Below are 19,237 nucleotides of genomic sequence, written 5' to 3'. Positions count from 1 at the left end.
TCCACGCCTGACGTCTACCCGCTGCCTAGTCCCAGCTGAGCCTGCCTTGCTACTGTCCGAGCTGCCACAGGTACCTTATACGAAATGTGGACTGTGATCTGCGCCCTGTTGGCCAGCTGCCATACTGCCAAGGCGGTACTACCCAGTGGGTCCACGAACCCAATGTGACACCTATCCTGTGGTTAAGAAATAACTTTTAATCTTGCGATAACCCCTTTAAGAGCAATTCCTACTATAATATTAAAGTAATAGCTTCCATAACAAGAATGAGCATACCAATAATAACCCGGCTGTGGGGAGATCATACCCATCGCCGCTTCCCTGCATGCACTGTCGAGAGGTTATAGAAATTAGTCTCTAAAAGGGTCAGAGGGAATTGCAATGTGCTTAGAGGCTGCTGCAAAAATGGAAACAAAATATTTGATCAGAATTTTTTACAGGAATCTCATATTTAATTTGAAGATTATAGTGTAACGCCAGCGGTTGCTGGTCCCCACTGCCAGGTTTCGTACCTGACCTGCCAGCAGCCTGGTCTTGTTATGTTGCGTGGCTGCCGGAGTCTTCTGTCTGCCTCTCCTCCTGCTCGCAGCTGTGTCCTCCCTAGTGCGAATGTGCTCTGGCCGCCTCTTAAGGGCCAGCGTGTGCACATGATAAAATTCCCCATTGAATCCCTGATTGCTCCTAGACTAAATAAGGCACCTCCTCAGTTCACCTGGTGCCTGAGCAACTTTGGTGCAACCTAGTTGTGTCCTGCAAAGGTTCCAGTCCGCACCTGCTATCTGTTATCAACCTGTATCCAGCTATCCGTTACCAGCTGGTGTCCAGCTATCCGATACCAGCCTGCATCCAGCTATCTGCTATCAGTCTGCATTCAGCTACTTGTTGCCAGTCTGCATCCTCCTACCAGTCCGTATGCTGTTACCCGCCATCAGCCTGCATCCCTTTGTCTACTGCCAGTCTGTGTCCAACTACTTGAGATGAGCTTTGAGGCTTCCTGCCTATTACGAACTATGTCTTCTGATCCTCACCCATCTGCCAAGGTATCATCTGCCAGTGCCTGTACCCTTGGTGTGCTACAAGGTTGTATCCTGGTCTTCTGGGCCAGCCGCTACTAACAACGGGACTACCTCAAGAGGTAGTCACCTGGTAGTGTACTTGCAGATCCCCGTACAGGCCTTAAAGGGTGAAGCCCGGTGAGGCTACTTAGAGAACGCCCTTAGAGGTGGCCCTAAGTCAAACCGGTTGTCACGAGGCGAGTCAGTGGACCCACTAGGCCGTACCGCCGTAGCGGGGAGGCAGCTGGCCAAACAATAGGAAACCCCAGCAATACAATGTCCCGCTCAAGGGTACCTTGGTAGTCCAGACAGTGGCCGCAGCTCTGGCACAGATGGAGAAGTGCGCAGCAGGTAACCCCCAGAAGTGGCGGATGACAGCAGGTGGCGAGTTCCTCCGGATGTGGCAGATGACACAGGACGTGGCGGATTCCTCCGGACGTGGCAGACGACAGCAGGTGAAGTAGACATGACTCCAACACTGGTAGGCACAGAAACAAGAACAGTACGGGATACAGGAACAGGTAACAAGGCACGGGTAACAACTGGAACGGGAAACACTAAGGGACCATTTGCAAGACAGACTGGGATAAACTAACAACACTCAGGCAAGGATCAGAAGGCCTGGGGCCTTCTTATAGACCAGGAAATCATGGCAGTTCATGATGATGACGATTTCTTTTGTGCACGCGGCCCGGCCTTAAAGGGCCAGTGCACGCACAAAGGAAATAGTCATCATCATCAACTGCCATGACTGCCCCAACGGGACACAGCAGAACGGAGCGGAAGTGAGTGCTGGCATCTCCTAGGAAGGAGATGGGGACCAGCGCTCATGGATCCATAGCTGCGGGTGTTGGGAGGTGAGTAAAGCTGACGGCCCGTGACCATGGACGCTACAGTATCCCCCCTCTTACGCCCGCTCTTCTTGAGGCCAGAACAGGAGAGGAACTTTTTAATAAGAGCAGGAGCACTGAGTTTCTCTTTTGGCTCTCAGGACCTCTCCTCAGGACCAAACCCTCTCCAGTCCACCAAATAGAAAGTCCTTCCTCCTACCCTTTTTGCAGTCCAGGATCTCCCTTACTTCGAATGCATCAGAAGGACTGCTGGGAGCAATTGTGGAACTAGAAGTCTTGCTAAAGCGGTTCAGGACTACTGGTTTCAGGAAGGACACATGAAAGGAGTTGGGGATTCTGAAGGTAGGAGGCAGTCGCAGCTTATAGGAGACAGGGTTGATTTGTTGCAGAATTTCGAAAGGACCAAGGAACCTGGGAGCAAACTTGTATGAGGGTAACTTCAAAAGAATGTTCCCGAGAGGGCATCCAGACTTTGGTACCCGGAAAATACTGAGGCGGCTCTCTTCTCCTTGTATCTGCTTTTCCTTCATGTGATCGACTTCCAGCAAAATAGAGGACCGGGTCTGTTGCCAGATTTGCAGGAAGTCCCCATATGCAGACTCAGCAGCGGGTACTTGAGATGTGGTCGACACTGGAAGAGGGACTCTAGGATGTTGACCGTATACAATGTGAAATGGAGTGGAAGTGGTGGACTCACTTGGTTTCAACTGTGCTTTTATTGAAAATTTTCAAAATATACATATGGCTTAGAGATGCATGGAAGGCCATGCAGTTCACATGACAAAACAGTAAATTTCAATAGACAAACAAGACATCAGGGAAAAGACACAGGGGATAAAGGGGGGGAGGGATAGTCGGAGCTCAACCAACAACCTAATCTTGGGATACCCGTAGCCAGTACTTGTCTCACGGGTCCCACACCACTTTGAACCTATCCAGTTCATTGTCAATAGAGGCGTCATATATTCTATTGTACGTATTTCCCTGATTCTAGTTACTAAGTCGATGTGAGAGGGAGGGGTTGTCTGTCTCCATTTCCAGGCTATCAACGTCTTAGCGGCAGTAAGAAAGTGTCGAAAGAGTCGGGCTAATGATTTCCCCAAAGACCTATGGGGGACATTCAGGAGGTAATGAAGAGGGTCTAGAGGAATATCCTGCTGCAACACCGCCAATGCCAAATTCCTAACCTCCAACCAATACTGTTGTACCAACGAACAGCTCCAGAAAATATGGAACAGGTCCCCTCTCTGATTTCTATATCGCCAGCAATCCGACGGAATACCCGGATTGAAGCTATGCAGAAAGGCAGGGGTATGGTACCAAAACATAAGAATTTTATATTGGTTTTCTTCATATGCAGTGCAGATGGAGGTTTTAGCTGCTTGCGACCAGATAATCTGCCATAATGAGAGAGGGATAGATTTATTCAGCAAGGACTCCCACTTCAACATGTACCTATACCCAGGCGGAGGGGAACCCTCCGGGGATAGCAGTATTGCATAAATGGCGGAAATAAGCCCCCTAGTGGTGGTAGCATACCGACATAACCTTTCGAAGCTTGTAGGTGTAGTGACCCGTGTAGATCTGAAAGTTTGCTGCATGTAATGTCTGATCTGAAGATAGTGAAAAAATGCAGAGGAGGGGACATTATGATGTTTTTGAAAGTATGAGAACGGGTGAAGCTCTAACTTGTGGGGGTCAACCATGTCAGCCAAGTGAAATACCTCAATTCCCGCCCACAATCGGACCATTCTGGGGGTAGTGCCGCCCGGAATAGTGGGAGTGTAGAGTACTGAAGTCAAGGGCGGGCAACCCGACGCCAAATGAAAGCGTTTTTTACAGGTTTCCCACACCTCTTTTTGAAATCTCATGGGACCCAATAGAGATGCAGACGGCATTACCAGTGGGTCGCCCCATAATAAGGAGTTTGGGTGAACCGGGGCCATCCATAGCTTCTCTATTTTGGTCCACTTGTTGTAAGCCCTTAAAGACACCCAACTGGGTATGCGACGGAGGTGTGCCGCCCAGTAGTATTTCACCACATCAGGGACTGATAGCCCACCCGCAGATCGACCAGATAATAAGACTGATTTCGGAATTCGATGTCTGCCGAAGTGCCATATGAACCTGAGGATGGAAGACTGCATGGCCCGCAATTCCCTCATAGGTACCGCTACTGGCAGAGTCTCAAAGAAGAACAGTAATTTAGGGAGCAAGGTCATTTTGACCGCCGCTATGCGCCCAAAAAATGACATGGGAAGAGGATCCCACCTGGCCATTAGCTGACGTAATTCCACAAACAGAGAGGGGAAATTAGCCTTGTAAGCCGACGTATAGGAGGGAGTGAGTTGAACTCCTAAGTAGGTCAGGGAGGTTTCCTTCCAGTTGTAGGTGTAGTTATGTTTGAGGAGCAGGAGCTCCTGGTGTGGGACATTAAGAGGGAGCGCTTCTGTTTTAGATGTATTAGTTTTATACCCTGATAGCCTCCCATACCTACGGAGAACAGTAGTAAGGTTAGGAAGGGAGGTATGAGGTTTAGTGATAGTCAGGAGGACGTCATCTGCAAACAAGGAGACCTTGAATTCTTTACCCTGTATCTGGACCCCCGCTATATCGATGGATTTCCGAATTTGAGCTGCTAAGGGTTCAATGCAGAGCACAAATAAAAGAGGGGACAGGGGACACCCCTGACGCGTACCATTCCAGATTTGAAACGGAGGGGAGGTGGAGTGTGGGAGTTTAATTGCCGCTGTCGGGTTGGAGTAGAGACCACGCAGCGCCATCAAGAAAGGGCCCGAAATCCCAAATGAATTTAGAGTTTCAAACATAAATGGCCATCCCAAGCGATGAAACGCCTTCTCTGCATCTAGGCTAAGAAGGATCGCCAATTCCTTTTGCTTGTGGAGGGCATCAATGAAATCTAGGGTCCTTCGTGTGTTGTCTCCTCCTTGTCTGAGAGGCACAAAGCCCACTTGGTCCTTGTGGATCAAAGAAGGGAGCCAGACATTGAGTCTATTAGCTAAAAGACAAGTGAAATATTTTAGATCAGAATTCAGAAGAGCTATGGGTCTGTAATTGGAGCATTCTGCGTGGTCCTTACCCGGTTTAGGGATCAGCGTAATGTGAGAATGCAGAAATGTTTGAGGGATGGGAGAACCCTGCAGGAATTAATTAAATAACGAAGCCATCCGTGGAACCAAGATCTCCGCAAAGGTCTTATAATACCCATATGTAAAGCCATCTGGTCCAGGAGCCTTACCACTAGGGAGGTCCTTCAATATATCAGATAATTCCTCCGCAGAGATCGGGGCATTCAAGGATGAAAGCTCCTCATCTTTCAGTCTAGGGAGAGTGCAGGAAGAGAGATAGGCTTGTAGCGTTTCCCTCCGACGGGCTGGGTCAGGTGGTAAGGTAGTCGGTAAGTGGTATAAGGATTTATAATAGTCATGGAAGAGTGAGGCTATTGTATCTGGATGATGCTGGAAAATGCCTGTGTTGTCCCGAACCGCCTGTGGAGTTCGAGCAGTCGCCTGGTCCCGCAATAGCCTGGCCAGAAGCGAGTGCGCCTTATTACCTTTATCATAATATTTCCTTTTCGTATATAGTAGTGACTTTTCTACCCCCTTCATAGCTAAATCCTTGAGTTGTGCTCTAGCCTCTATCAGTTTCCGTAGCGTCGGGACCGCCGGTTTAATCCCCATTTCCCTCTCCAGTTTAGCAATTGTCCGATGTAGAGCCACCCGCTTGGCCCTAGAGTCTCTTTTCAATCTAGATCCCATTACTATGCATTGCCCCCTCATCACTGCCTTATGCGCCTCCCAAAGAGTGGATATAGACGGAACTGATCCCTCATTAAGAGCATAAAATTCCCGCATATGTCCGGCCAGGCTGTCCCTAAGAGCAGGGGACTTAATCAAAGTTTCGTTTAAGCGCCAATGACATACTCTCGTGTTTGGTTTCCCGATTTGCAAGGTCACAGAGACTGGCGCATGATCCGACCAAGAAATGGGGTCTATATCCGCCCCCTGGAGCGAACGGAGGGCAGGGACATTACCAAAGAATGAATCTAAGCGCGTGTGAGTGTTGTGCGTATGGGAGAAGAAGGTATAGGACCTATCGCCTGGATGATCCACTCGCCACAAGTCATAGAGCTGGTGCTCCCTAATTAGTTGCCTAAAACGTGTAGAAAGTCCTGCAAGGGTGGGTGTCGGGGTAGCGTGTGTAAGAGAAACCCTGTCCATGGACGTGGAGAACGGGACATTAAAATCTCCTCCCACCAGCCATGCACCCCTAGGAAGCTTTTGGAGCCTGGAGAGGAGTCTACGTAGGAATGGAATCTGCGCGGTATTAGGGGAGTAGGTGGACTCACTTGTGTGGTTGTTGCATGAGAACTCGGCCCATGGAAGAAGCTGTACCCAGTTATCGTGCTGTGAAGAGATGAAGTGGCTGAGAAAATTCTCCAAGATCTGGTTGATCCTCTCGACTTGCCCATTGGACAAGGGGTGATATAAGCTGAGGGAAAGTCCAATCTCACATCCAGGAGTTTACAAAGGGCTCTCCAGAACTTCGAAGTAAACTGAAAGACCCGGTCGGACACAATGTGAAGAGGCAAGCCATGCAAGCGAAAGATGTGTAGAATGAAGAGACTTGCCAGTCGAGGAGCAGAAGGTAGGCCGGTCAGCGGGATAAAATGTCCCATCTTAGAGAACCGGTCCACTACCAGCCAGACGGTGTTGCATCCTGCTGAGGGGGGAAGGTCTGTGATAAAGTCCATAGCAATGTGCTGCCAGGGGGCATTGGGCACAGGCAGAGGTTGAAGCAGGCCGGCAGGCTTGGAGTGAGTATCTTTATTAGAAGCACACACCGTGCAAGAAGAGACAAAGTCCAGAACATCTTTAGGTAGCATTGGCCACCAGAAGTGACGAGCAATTAAGTCTCGGCTTTTACGGACACCAGCGTGCCCAGCCAGTTTAGAACTGTGTCCCCAGCGGAGAATTCTTCTCCTGTCTGCCAACCGAACAAAAGTCCTCCCCGGAGGGATGTCTCTAACCTGCAGAGGATTAGCAGTGATGATGCAGGATGGGTCTATGATAACCTGAAAGGTCTCCACAGTGTCTTCCGTCTCAAACGATCTGGACAGGGCATCGGCCCTCACACTCTTGTCCGCGGGACGGTAGTGGAGCACAAACTGGAAACGGGTGAAGAACAGCGACCACCTGGCTTGACGGGGATTCAGTCGTTGAGCAGACTGAAAGTAGGTAAGGTTCTTGTGGTCGGTGAAGATCAGGATGGGGTGAGAAGCGCCCTCTAGAAGATGTCTCCACTCCTCCAGAGCCAATTTGATGGCCAGTAGCTCCCGATCTCCAATAGAGTAATTGCGCTCAACAGAAGAAAAAAGTCTAGAATAGTAGCCACATACTACTGCCTTTCCTTTGGAGCTACTCTGGAACAGAAGTGCACCTGCACCCACAGAGGAAGCGTCCACTTCCAGTGAGAACTGCCGAGATACATCAGAATGATGGAGGATCGAAGCTGAAGTGAAGGCTTTCTTGAGGTTAATGAATGCGGACTCTGCCTCTGGAGTCCACACCTTGGCGTTCACACGCTTCTTGGTAAGGGTAGAGATGGGAGCCGTCAGAGAAGAGAAGTTTGGAATAAACTGCCGGTAGAAATTGGAGAATCCCCGGAACTGCTGTATGGCCCTTAAACCTTGAGGACATGGCCACTCCAGGACAGCTTTCACTTTCTCAGGATCCATCTTGAGACCTTGATCCTAGAAGATGTAGCCGAGGAAGGGCAGAGAACTCTTCTCAAAAACGCACTTAAATGATTCTCCCTTAATCGTAGTAGAACCTGACGGACATGCCTCCGATGAGTCGTCGGATCTGGGGAGAAAATCAAAATATCATCGAGATAAACAACAACACAGACATAGAGGAGATCTCGGAAGATATCATTAAGAAACTCCTGAAACATTGCGGGAGCGTTACACAGTCCGAAGGGCATCACTAGGTATTCGTAGTGCTCGTCCCGGGTGTTAAATGCCGTCTTCCATTCATCACCCCGGCGAATCCGGACTAGATTATAAGCACCCTGTAGGTCTAGCTTAGAAAATTTTTTGGCTCCTCGTATGCGATCAAACAGCTCAGATATAAGTGGCAACGGGTATTTGTTCTTGACCGTGATCTGGTTGAGACCACGGTAGTCAATGCTCAATGCAGGGTCGGAGGAATCCATCCTTCCATCCAGGCCGGGGAGAAAGACTTTCTTTTGAAACCCCTCTCCAGATTCTCCTTGATATAGGCCGACATGGATAGAGACTCTGGAAAGGAGAGAGGATATACTCGACCACAGGGGAGAGAGGCATTAGGAACCAGTTCAATGGGACAGTCATAAGTCCGATGTGAAGGCAGCGTCTCAGCCTCCCTTTTGCTGAAAACATCTGCATACTGAGTAAACTGGGGAGGCAGTCCCACCAATGACTGTGGCAGAGGAGGCTTGACAGGATGGATCTGCAACAGACAACGACCAAGGCATTTGGAGCCCCATTGGAGAACCTCTCCAGAATTCCAGTCCAGGACTGGGGCATGTAGTCGAAGCCAAGGCAGGCCCAGCAGAACAGGATTGATGGCCTTGGGCAAAACAAGGAAAGAAATTAGTTCAAAATGAAGGACTCCAACCTGGAGCTTCAACGGCTTGTTTTTTAGAAACGATGGGATCAAGCAGAGGCAGTCCATTAACAGCCAAAGACGTCTCTAGGGGAACTGTGGGCAACTGAAGATGATCCACTAGCTCTTTCTGGATGAAGTTTGCAGCAGAACCAGAGTCAAGATAGGCAGAAACTTGACGCATCCTCTCGCCGGATACTAGGGTCACAGGAATAGTCAACTTGGAACAGAATACTTTATTAGGTACCGTTCCACCTAGAGTTGTCTCTCCAACCAATCCTAGGCAATAGGGTCTCTCTGGCCTCTTGGGACACAGACACACAATATGGCCTCTGAGGCTGCAATACAAACAAAGTCCAGAAGTGCGTCTGCGTTGTTTCTCCTGGGTAGACAATTTGACATAGTTACTCTGCATAGGATCCTCTGGTGGGACGACTGAGGAGGACTGCTGGAAAGTAGAATCCAGCCTAGGAAGTTCTCTCTTCCGGAGAACCTCTTGGGAACGCTCCCGGACCCTCATGTCGACCCGGGAGGCGAGTAGGATAAGATCGTCCAGGGTAGATGGCAGATTGCGAGCAGCCAGCTTGTCCTTAATCCCTGAAGACAGTCCCTGCCAGAATGTGGCCACCAAAGCCTCGTTGTTCCAGGTCAATTCAGCAGCCAGGATACGGAACTGAATGGCATACTCACCAACGGAGAGGTCTCCCTGGTGTAGGGTCAGCAAGGATGCAGCAGCCGAAGAAACTTTCCCAGGTTCCTCAAAGATCGAGCGGAAGGTCTGTAAGAAGCACTGCAAATTACGGGTCTCTGGTCCCTGATGTTCCCACAGAGGATTAGCCCATGCCAGGGCTTTGCCAGTAAGGAGAAAGATGATGAAGGCGATCCTGACGTCATCCGAAGAGAAGGACCTGGCATGTAGTCTGAAGTGGATCAGGCATTGATTCAAAAATCCCCTGCAGGACCTCGGGTCTCCGTCATAGCATGGAGCTAACGGCAGGAAGCACAAGGGATCGGTACCGGTACAGACAGGAAGCGTAGCAGAAGGAACAGCAGGAATGGGTGCGGTGACGACTGTGGTAGGAACAAGTAGCCGATGGGCAATGGCGTTCACTGACAAGAGGAGTTGGTCTTGTCGCGACTGGAGATCCTCCATCTCGGCCAGCATGGCTTGTGTCGTCAAGGTCTCAGGTTGACCAGCGGGGTCCATGGCCTGAGCGTACTGTCACAAGGCGGGTCAGTGGACCCACTAGGCCGTACCGCCGTAGCGGGGAGGCAGCTGGCCAAACAACAGGAAACCCCAGCAATACAATGTCCCACACAAGGGTACCTGGGTAGTCCAGACAGTGGCCGCAGCTCTTGCACAGATGGAGAAGTGCGCAGCAGGTAACGCGAGACGTGGCAGATGACAGCAGGTGCCGCAGGTTGCGCCAGACGTGGCGAGTTCCTCCGGACGTGGCAGATGACACAGGACGTGGCTGATTCCTCCGGACGTGGCAGACGACAGCAGGTGCGGTAGACACTACTCCAACACTGGCACAGGAACAAGAACAGTACGGGATACAGGAACAGGTAACAAGGCACGGGTAACAACTGGAACGGGAAACACTAAGGGACCATTTGCAAGACAGACTGGGATAAAACTAACAACCCTCAGGCAAGGATCAGAAGGCCTGGGGCCTTCTTATAGACCAGGAAAGAATGGCAGTTGATGATGATGACGATTTCCCTATGGGACACAGCAGAACGGAACGGAAGTGAGCGCTGGCGTCTCCTAGGAAGGGGATGGGGACCAGCGATCACGTATCCATGGCTGCGGGCGTCGGGAGGTGAGTAAACCTGACGGCCCGTGACCATGGATGCTACACGGTCGAGTAGCGCAGTCGATCCACAGCCCGCTGGTCATAACATATAGTAGAAGTGAACTGTAACTGTATATAATTAAGATTTAAAGGGGTTATCCCATCTAAGACATTTAAGGCATATTGACGGGATATCCCGTCTTGTCTGGTGAGGAGGCCGCCGCATCCAGGCGGAGAATGAAAAGGAGAGATGGCTGTTCATGTGCACAGCTTTCTCCATTGATTCCTATGGGAGGTTCTGGATCCAGCCGGCGGACGGATCTGTCAGACATTTATGGCATATCCCGTAGATACCATAAATGTCTTTGATCACAATAACCCTATTCAGTTTAGTATTGCTGTTCAACCCACCCTCTGCTACCTGCTAGCCCAGGCTCTGCTAGATTGATGATGTTTCTTGGCATAGTATAGCATGGACGCATCTCTCCCGCCATATTTATCAACACGGCATGCCACGTTGCAAAAAAGGAGAGACTGACACTGCTCAGACGGTGTGCCAGCATTAATAAATCTCCACCAAAGTGATTCTACACTTCTTTTATTTTGCATTAACAGTCACAATACTATATCATATGTGTGTTTATTTAATGTAAAAGGAGTTGTGGACCAAACCTTTGCATGAAAAATGCTATAGCCGGTTATCCTTAAAAATATAGATATCATATGCCTTTGAGTCATCACCTCTAGCAAATGTATCGTGACCTAGACTGTCTTTTACTGTAATGCCAACAAGGGCATAAAACACTTCAGGACAGCTATCAATTTCTATCTTCCAGCAACCAACTATTGTTTACATGCAAGGAAGAGTCCTGTGGGAAAATTCCTATCTCATATAAAGTGGAAAGCTCTCCACGTACCTTGAGTGGTGTCATGCCAAGCATAGCGTGTCACTGCCATTTCACAGGAGATAGTGATGCTCTGCTAACTGAGGCATGGCAATCAAACAGCAAACCACTCTCTCAAGCTTCAGGCCAGATAGGTGTGCTTTCTACATCTGGGTCCTTATTTGTAAGATTTTTGGCAGGAATTTTTTTTCTTTGTATTTTAGCTCATGCACAGGGTTTAAAATACCAATAAATAAAAGGCCAAGAAATGTTTTGTACTCATAATCATTCTCGTATACTTCAGCTGTCATCATCAGTCAATATATTTATTTACCTATCACTGAGAATATTAAAACTGAAAAATAATCTGAAGTCTTTTTATTCAGCCATTTCTAAGGTATCTTTCTCTCCTACATAGGTAACAGATGCTATATTTCCAAATATAATAACTTATGGCAGCTGTTATTGTCCATAGGGTAATGTAATGACCATCAGAGATTAACCCATCTTTCCACAGATCCAGAAGGGCATATAAATCGTCACTGTAACAAACCCCTGCTCCAGTTATTCTACTTCTACAACTCTGTTTCAGCTTTCACTGTAGCTCTAGCATTCTATTCATCACCAAGCCAATTATGATGTAAAAATGTGATTTGTATAGACTGAGGCATAAGGACAAGATGTTTATTTGTGTTATCATGGCACAGAAAGTTGCTTTCTTTGTAACTGGCGTTAAGGCCATGTTCACACTGCACATTTTTAGGAAATCCACAGCAGAAATCTGCAGTTGAAACTTGGTGGATTTCCCAGCAATAAAGAACATGCGGTTGATTTTAAATACGCTCTCATTTTTCCTAAACATGAGAACGGGTATAAAATACTTCATTCACATGCATTGCTGGCGGAATGCTAGAGGATTCGGTCAGGATTTAGGCATGGTATAGCCTAAATCCTGATAGAATATTCAACGTGTGAACATGGCCATAAAATGCACAATAGTTTGTACATTTGGTGGCATTTTCACCAGTACAGATCTGTGTGCTTTTTCATGTGGACTATTTATTTTTCTATCTACTATGCACTTAGCTCTCAGTGGTACGATAGAACAGGTATAAGCATAAGCCTGGGTTCACACGAGCATGTTACGTCCGTAATGACGGAACGTATTTCGTCCGCAAGTACCGGACCGAACACACTGCACGGAGCCGGGCTCCTAGCATCATAGTTATGTACGACGCTAGGAGTCCCTGCCTCTCCGTGGAACTACTGTCCTGTACTGAAAACATGATTACAGTACGGGACAGTTGTCCGGCAGCGAGGCAGGGACTCCTAGCGTCATACATAACTATGATGCTAGGAGCCCGGCTCCCTGCAGTGTGTTCGCTCTGGGACTTGCGGCCGAAATAAGTTCCATCCATTACGGATGTAACATGCTCGTGTGAACCCAGCCTTAAAGAGACACACACAGACCGGCTCCCCCACCGTACACCAAGTAGAAAACTGTCAAATGTACATATGCTACTCTATTATCTTCACTGGATCTGAGAAATCATAAACAACAAAATATACTTAAAGAGGCTCTGTCACCAGATTTTGCAACCCCTATCTCCTATTGCAGCAGATCGGCGCTGCAATGTAGATAAGAGTAACGTTTTTTGTTTTTTTTAAACGAGCATTTTTGGCCAAGTTATGACCATTTTTATATTTATGCAAATTAGGCTTTCTAAAGTACAACTGGGCGTGTTTACAGTAAAAGTACAACTGGGCGTGTATTGTGTGTGTACATCTGTGCGTTTTTACAGGTTTTACTAGCTGGGCGTTGTGAATGGGAGTGTATGATGCTGACGAATCAGCATCATCCACTTCTCTTCACAACGCCCAGCTTCTGGCAGTGCAGACACACAGCGTGTTCTCGAGAGATCACGCTGTGTCGTCACTCACTTCCTGCCCCAGGTCCTGCATCGTGTCGGACGAGCGAGGACACATCGGCACCAGAGGCTACATTTGATTCTGCAGCAGCATCGGCGTTTGCAGGTAAGTCGATGTAGCTACTTAACTGCAAACGCTGATGCTGCTGCAGAATCAACTGTAGCCTCTTGTGCCGATGTGTCCTCGCTCGTCCGACACGATGCAGGACCTGGGGCAGGAAGTGAGTGACGACACAGCGTGATCTCTCGAGAACACGCTGTGTCTGCACTGCCAGAAGCTGGGGGTTGTGAAGAGAAGTGGATGATGCCGATTCGTCAGCATCATACACTTCTATTCACAACGCCAAGCTAGTAAAAGAAGTAAAAACGCCCAGATGTACACACACAATACACGCCCAGTTGTACTTTTACTTTAAACACACCCAGTTGTACTTTAGAAAGCCTCATTTGCATAAATATAAAAATGGTCATAACTTGGCCAAAAATGCTCGTTTTTGAAAAAACAAAACGTTACTCTTATCTACATTGCAGCGCCGATCTGCTGCAATAGCAGATTGGGGTTGCAAAATCTGGTGACAGAGCCTCTTTAAGTTATATAATATGCTAAAAATGAAAGTGAAGCATAAACATTTATAAAATAGAGAGAATACATGGCTGTATGCTTGATTTTATGCACCTGTTAGCAATGGGTGTCACATTCTAAAATGTTGAACAGCACCCCACTAAGTAGTATTTAGGAAAATAGGGTTAACACGTCTCAAAATGTTCATTTGTGTTTTGCCGTGTGCTGATGTCTAAGCTCTGATGTAAGTTCATGTGATCACTTAATAATTGGCACCACCTTGTCAAGTCATATTAGTCACGTCTCCACGGACAAAGTTCACAATTACGTTCCGTTCCATTTCTTTTAGTGTATCATCTATTTTTCCATTCTGGCAAGAATTAAACACCAGTCTCTATGACTTGACCCAAGCTTCAATGGTATTATTGAAAAATTATATTACAAAGTTAGCTATTAATATCTATACATTCTTATTATCCTGTGGCGTTACTAAGGAACGTACATGGAAGAGCCGCTGTTCTATATTTTTAGTACATATCTTTATTTAAAAGTAACATGCGTAGGATGGCAAGAGTGCAAACTATTGAATCAAAGTGGAATTAAAGGGTTATTACCATTTTAAACATTTATGGCATATCCACAGGACATAAAAATAAAAAAGATCAGCAGCACAAACAGTTTCAGACTTCCATAAAGCAGTCACATGGTTCAGGTCCAATGAACCTATTACGACAAAAAACCTGAAAATACCGCAGCACTCCAGTGAAAATAAATTAACGTTTTTATCACTTAAAAACCTTTGACATAGTTTTTTTTTTGTTTTTGTTTTTTTCCATTAAACTGTGCATCAGTGTGATTGGTGCAACTTTCTAAATACATTTTATTAAAAATTATTTTTACTTTTTGAGATACAGCTGCTTTTGTATTCTGTATGTACTGAATCTTGTCCACGGGACTGGCGGGTTCAGTGTCAGTGGGTCATGCATGTCTCTGACACACAGGATCGAGCTGTTACCGATCACATCTAAATTCATAACTTAGATGTGTTCGATAACAAGTGGATCCCAATGACACTAAAGCCGTCAGACCCGCGGACCTGACGGATTCAGGTCTTAGCGAACGATACAGCTGCTCTGTATACAGGATACAACGCAACTGTAACGCAAAAAGTAAAAATAATTTTTAATAAAATGTATTTAGGAAGTTGCACCAAGCACCAAATAAAATAAAAAAAGATGTCAAATGTGTACATAGCCTTTAATAGCATGTATGCAACGTTTCAACCTCTCAAGGTTTTTATCAAGCAGGATATCCACATAAGAATATGCACAAGATATGCCATAAATGTCTGATAGATGCGGGTCCCAACTGGCGGCCGATTCCAGGCGGGGACGCGTGTCTCTCTCCATTATGTTCTATTGGACTTACAGTAACAGTCGAGCATGCGCTGCTCGGCTGTTTCCGTAACTCCCATAGAACAGAATGGATAGAGCCGCGTACATGCATGACCACCTCTCCACATAGTCCCCACCAGGAATCGGCGGCCGTCTCACCAGGTTGGATGGGGGTTGGGTGACCCCTGTTCTCGATATAGGTGCAGGTCCCAGAGCTGGGACACACATCTATCAGACATTTATGGCATATATTGTGAATATGCCATAAATGTCTGAGATAGGAGTAACCATTTAACTGGGTAATCTGGGAATTGCTAGCTAAATAACAGACCGGATATTCCTCCCAGAATTAAGAACGTTTCTTTTCAATATCAGATACAAGAATAAATTAAGGAAGAGCAATTGAACCCGTTTCAACTGGACACAGCCCCAACTGGTAACCCCCAGTTGTCAATTTATTCATTAATTTGTAGGAGAAATAACAGTAACGTCACAACGTAGAGTTAAAAAAAAAGATACTTCAAAATTGTTATTTCATGGGCAATACAAGTATTTACTAAAAGAGACACGTCAGAAGAGCTGACAGATCCTCTTTAAATAAACTTAACCGCAGCCACCTGGATAACTACAACATCTTATCACTCATATTCTGCGATCTAATGTAATGTCAATCGGGATGATAAATACAGTAGATCGTTAGCTTCTACTGATGGAGGAAATATGGATAGGAAAGCATAGTTAATATTTTCCCCACCTTCCCCCACTCTACCAAAATAACATCTAGTCAAGCAAATAGAAGCCTGAGGCAATATACTTGTGCTGCAACTAATGTGTATGGCCGCTGTAAAGTATACCCTTATAAAGTATTTCTCATTAAAATCAATGGCCCGATGTTTGGAGGTGTTCAGCCCCTCTATTTTCAGCCATTTTTCGGGGGGTTTACGGCTTACTGAATTTTATACACCTGTGGCAATGGGACTGAGTGAAGAACCTGAAATCAATGATTAACACCTCATGCACATGACCGTTGTGCCACTCGAGCCGTTTTTGACAGCATCCGAGTGGCACCCGATAGTCTTCACGGACCCATTAACTTTAGCGGGTGAATCGGATCCGTGAAAAATGGTCCGAGTCTCCGATCCGAGTTAAGATAGAACATGTCCTATCTTTCATCGGATCACTGACGGGACGGCACGCACGGTCGTGTGCATGAGGCGTAACTATAAGACAAAGAGGTGGGGGGAGGAGGGTAATGCAGCTGCAGCTTCTCAGTTACTGTTTGGGTATGTGCACACACAAAATCATAAACGTCTGAAAATACGGAGCTGTTTTCAAGGGAAAACAGCTTCTGATTTTCAGCCGTTTTTTTTGCAACTCGCGTTTTTCGCTGTGTTTTTTACGGCTGTTTATGGAGCTGTTTTTCTATAGAGTCAATGAAAAACGGCTCCAAAAATGGCTCAAGAAGTGATATGCACCTCTTTTTCGCGGGCGTCTTTTTACAAGGCCACTTTGAAAAACGGCCGCGTAAAAAACTCCCCGTCGGAACAGAACGCCGCACGGGCAGATGTTTGGAGGCGTTCTGCTTCCTATTTTTCAAAAGTTTTTGGCCCGAAAATAGCTCGTGTGAACATACCCTTTCAGTGAAACAAAACAAGGATAAGATTATAGCGGGAGCAGCAGGGAGGATACATCTCATTGTCTCAGAGCACACAGCACAGGTCCATGATCACATCGATGATAGCTCACCCACTCAGCAAGCATAGAGAGAGAACATGTAAATTTACAGAAACCATAAGAGGGAAATGAAAAGACCTAAAATATGCAGGTTAGGCACATTTCTGGCCGTAGTACATCTAATAAACATCTAAAACTGCCTAAGGAGTGAACGTGATTTTTTTCTCTGGAATGACAGTTACGCTTTAAGTGTGGAAACTTGTACTAAGAGAATGTAGAATGGAATAAAATGTCACAGTGCATTAGTTGAGACCTGTTTCTATTGAAGTAACTTTTAGTAAGCCGTTTCATAAACCAGATCATACAGTACTACTGCACATGATGGCTACATTTAACATTACTTACAGAAGACTAAATACCCATCAATAAAGCAATACTGATGTAATGACAGGGATAGGGAAACAGACAAGTGAGCCCTAATCTACCCGCCACTCAGTCCATGCCTACTTGCAACGACCCGCCCTAGGCGACGGGGTACAACTGGGCGACGGTCCCTACACTCAGTAAGTGCACGACAGACAACCAGACAAGGAAACACAGAACAAAGGGAAACGGGGCAGTTGCCCACGGCAACACCGTGAGCAACAAGAGTAGTAAACGAGCCGAGTCAAACCAGGAGAGTACGAAGTGCCAAACGCAGAGCAGGAGAGTAGTGAACAAGCCGAGTCAAACCAGGAGAGTATGAGGTACCAAACGCAGAGCAGAAGAGTATTCAGTAAGCCAGGGTCATATGAAGCAGGGTCAAATAGTACAGAAGCTGCAGCAGGGCCAGGAAACCAACAGAGAAGAATCACAAGCAAGGAGGAACAGGAAAGGCAGGTATAAATAGACAGAGGGCGGGAGCTAGCTCCGTCTGGCCAGACTGTGATAGGCTCTCCCACTCCTAAGCCTGCCATCCTGAGTGGTGGAAGATGGAGTCATTCTCACAGACATAGAAGCAGGTGCAGACTGATTACCTATGGGCGTGGATACAGAAGCTGTGCCTGGCAGATCCTTAACAACTGAACTAGTGTTTAATTTCCTCTGCCATGTTCGTGGCACGGTGCCACACAAGATCCAGTGACCTTTCCTATAGACGCACAGCAGGATAGCTCATTCTGATTTTAGACTATATGTTAGCCTAGAAGGGATGGGTGGTTAAAACATTTAAATGAACCAAACAACTTGCATTCAGCTGTAAGCTCCAACTAACACAGTCAGCTTTTGGCATATTTTTCCCACATTTCTGCTTTGAACTACATTAATAAATGTGTTAAAATTAAATATAAAAATGAATAGCATGTTCTGACCTTTCTGTTTTGGACTTGCTATCATTCTTGCTTTGTTCATGCTCTTGGCGGAGGCAGTGAAGTTCTTCTTGAAGGCGTTTCTCCCGCTCGACACTTCCCTGGTAAAAATTCAGCTCTTTCTCCAGTGCGTTTACTTTGTCTTCTAGAAGCTTGAATTCATGGAGTATCAGGTAACTGACACCGCAATATTTGCAAACCGTTTCATCACGAGGCATCTGAAAAAAGGGAACACCAATACATTGTCATAGTAGGCCTCGGTAATGTACCAAAGAAAACAAGGTCCTGGAAGACTGAGGGCCATACAATTACTTTAATTTACAATGTGAGGTCTCCTCTGCTTGTGCCCTATTTTAAGACAGTAAAACTATAAGACATTTTTGGTAAACCGTAAAATAAGGAGCACAGTTTTACAATAATATTTCCATCACCCCAGTAAAGACTCAAAGCTGAGATGGGCTAATAGGGCAAGTTAGGACATAGGCCACATCCAAACTACACCCTTGGGGCACAGCCAGACGTGGCGGAATTGCTGTGGAATTCCGCTGCGAACAGTGCGCAGTGGAATTCTCCAGTGGCCATTTTTTACAGTTGTTTCAATACATTTTTAGGCAAGTTAGTTCAGACATTGCGGAAAACTCAGCTGCGGACCATAGTCTGCGGTGCAGAATTTTCCCTTCGCAGCATGCACTGTCTGTTGCGGAGAAGAAGCGGAATTTCACTGCAGATTTCAGCCTTTGCAATGCAAAATCTGAAATTCGTGGCAAGTCCGCTGTGTTTTCTGTCACGTCTGAATTACCTGTCAAATATGCAAATGTTGGTGCAGATTCGTTACGTAATTTCCACAAATCTGCACCAACATTTGCAGCGGAAACACTCTGCCACATCTGGCCTTAGAGGAGATTTATTAAGAATGGCGTTTCATACACCAGTCTTAAAATAAATAAAGCTGGAGTAAAATGCACCTAATTTATTAAAAGACTCATGCCTCTTAATAAATTAGGTCGTCCGTGCTCCAAAAAGTGGAATCTACACCAGCCACGAGCTAGTGCAAATGTGTCAAAATTTACGCAATT

The 19,237-nt window shown here is 46.6% G+C and overlaps 1 protein-coding gene across 1 annotated transcript in view; it reads right to left on the bottom strand.

Annotated features, from left to right (window-relative positions):
• LEKR1 (leucine, glutamate and lysine rich 1) overlaps positions 1 to 19,237 on the bottom strand; it is a 160,910-nt gene that overhangs the window by 116,378 nt on the left and 25,295 nt on the right. The window contains exon 4 of the mRNA XM_075863652.1: positions 18,165 to 18,379. Within this exon, the coding sequence (XP_075719767.1) occupies positions 18,165 to 18,379 (215 nt within the window). The remainder of the gene's footprint in view (positions 1 to 18,164; positions 18,380 to 19,237) is intronic.

Source organism: Rhinoderma darwinii, chromosome 4, assembly GCF_050947455.1.
Source record: "Rhinoderma darwinii isolate aRhiDar2 chromosome 4, aRhiDar2.hap1, whole genome shotgun sequence".
Classification (NCBI taxonomy): Eukaryota; Metazoa; Chordata; class Amphibia; order Anura; family Rhinodermatidae; genus Rhinoderma; species Rhinoderma darwinii.
Note: the sequence above shows the minus strand (reverse complement) of the source record. Positions and strands in the feature narration are given on the sequence as shown.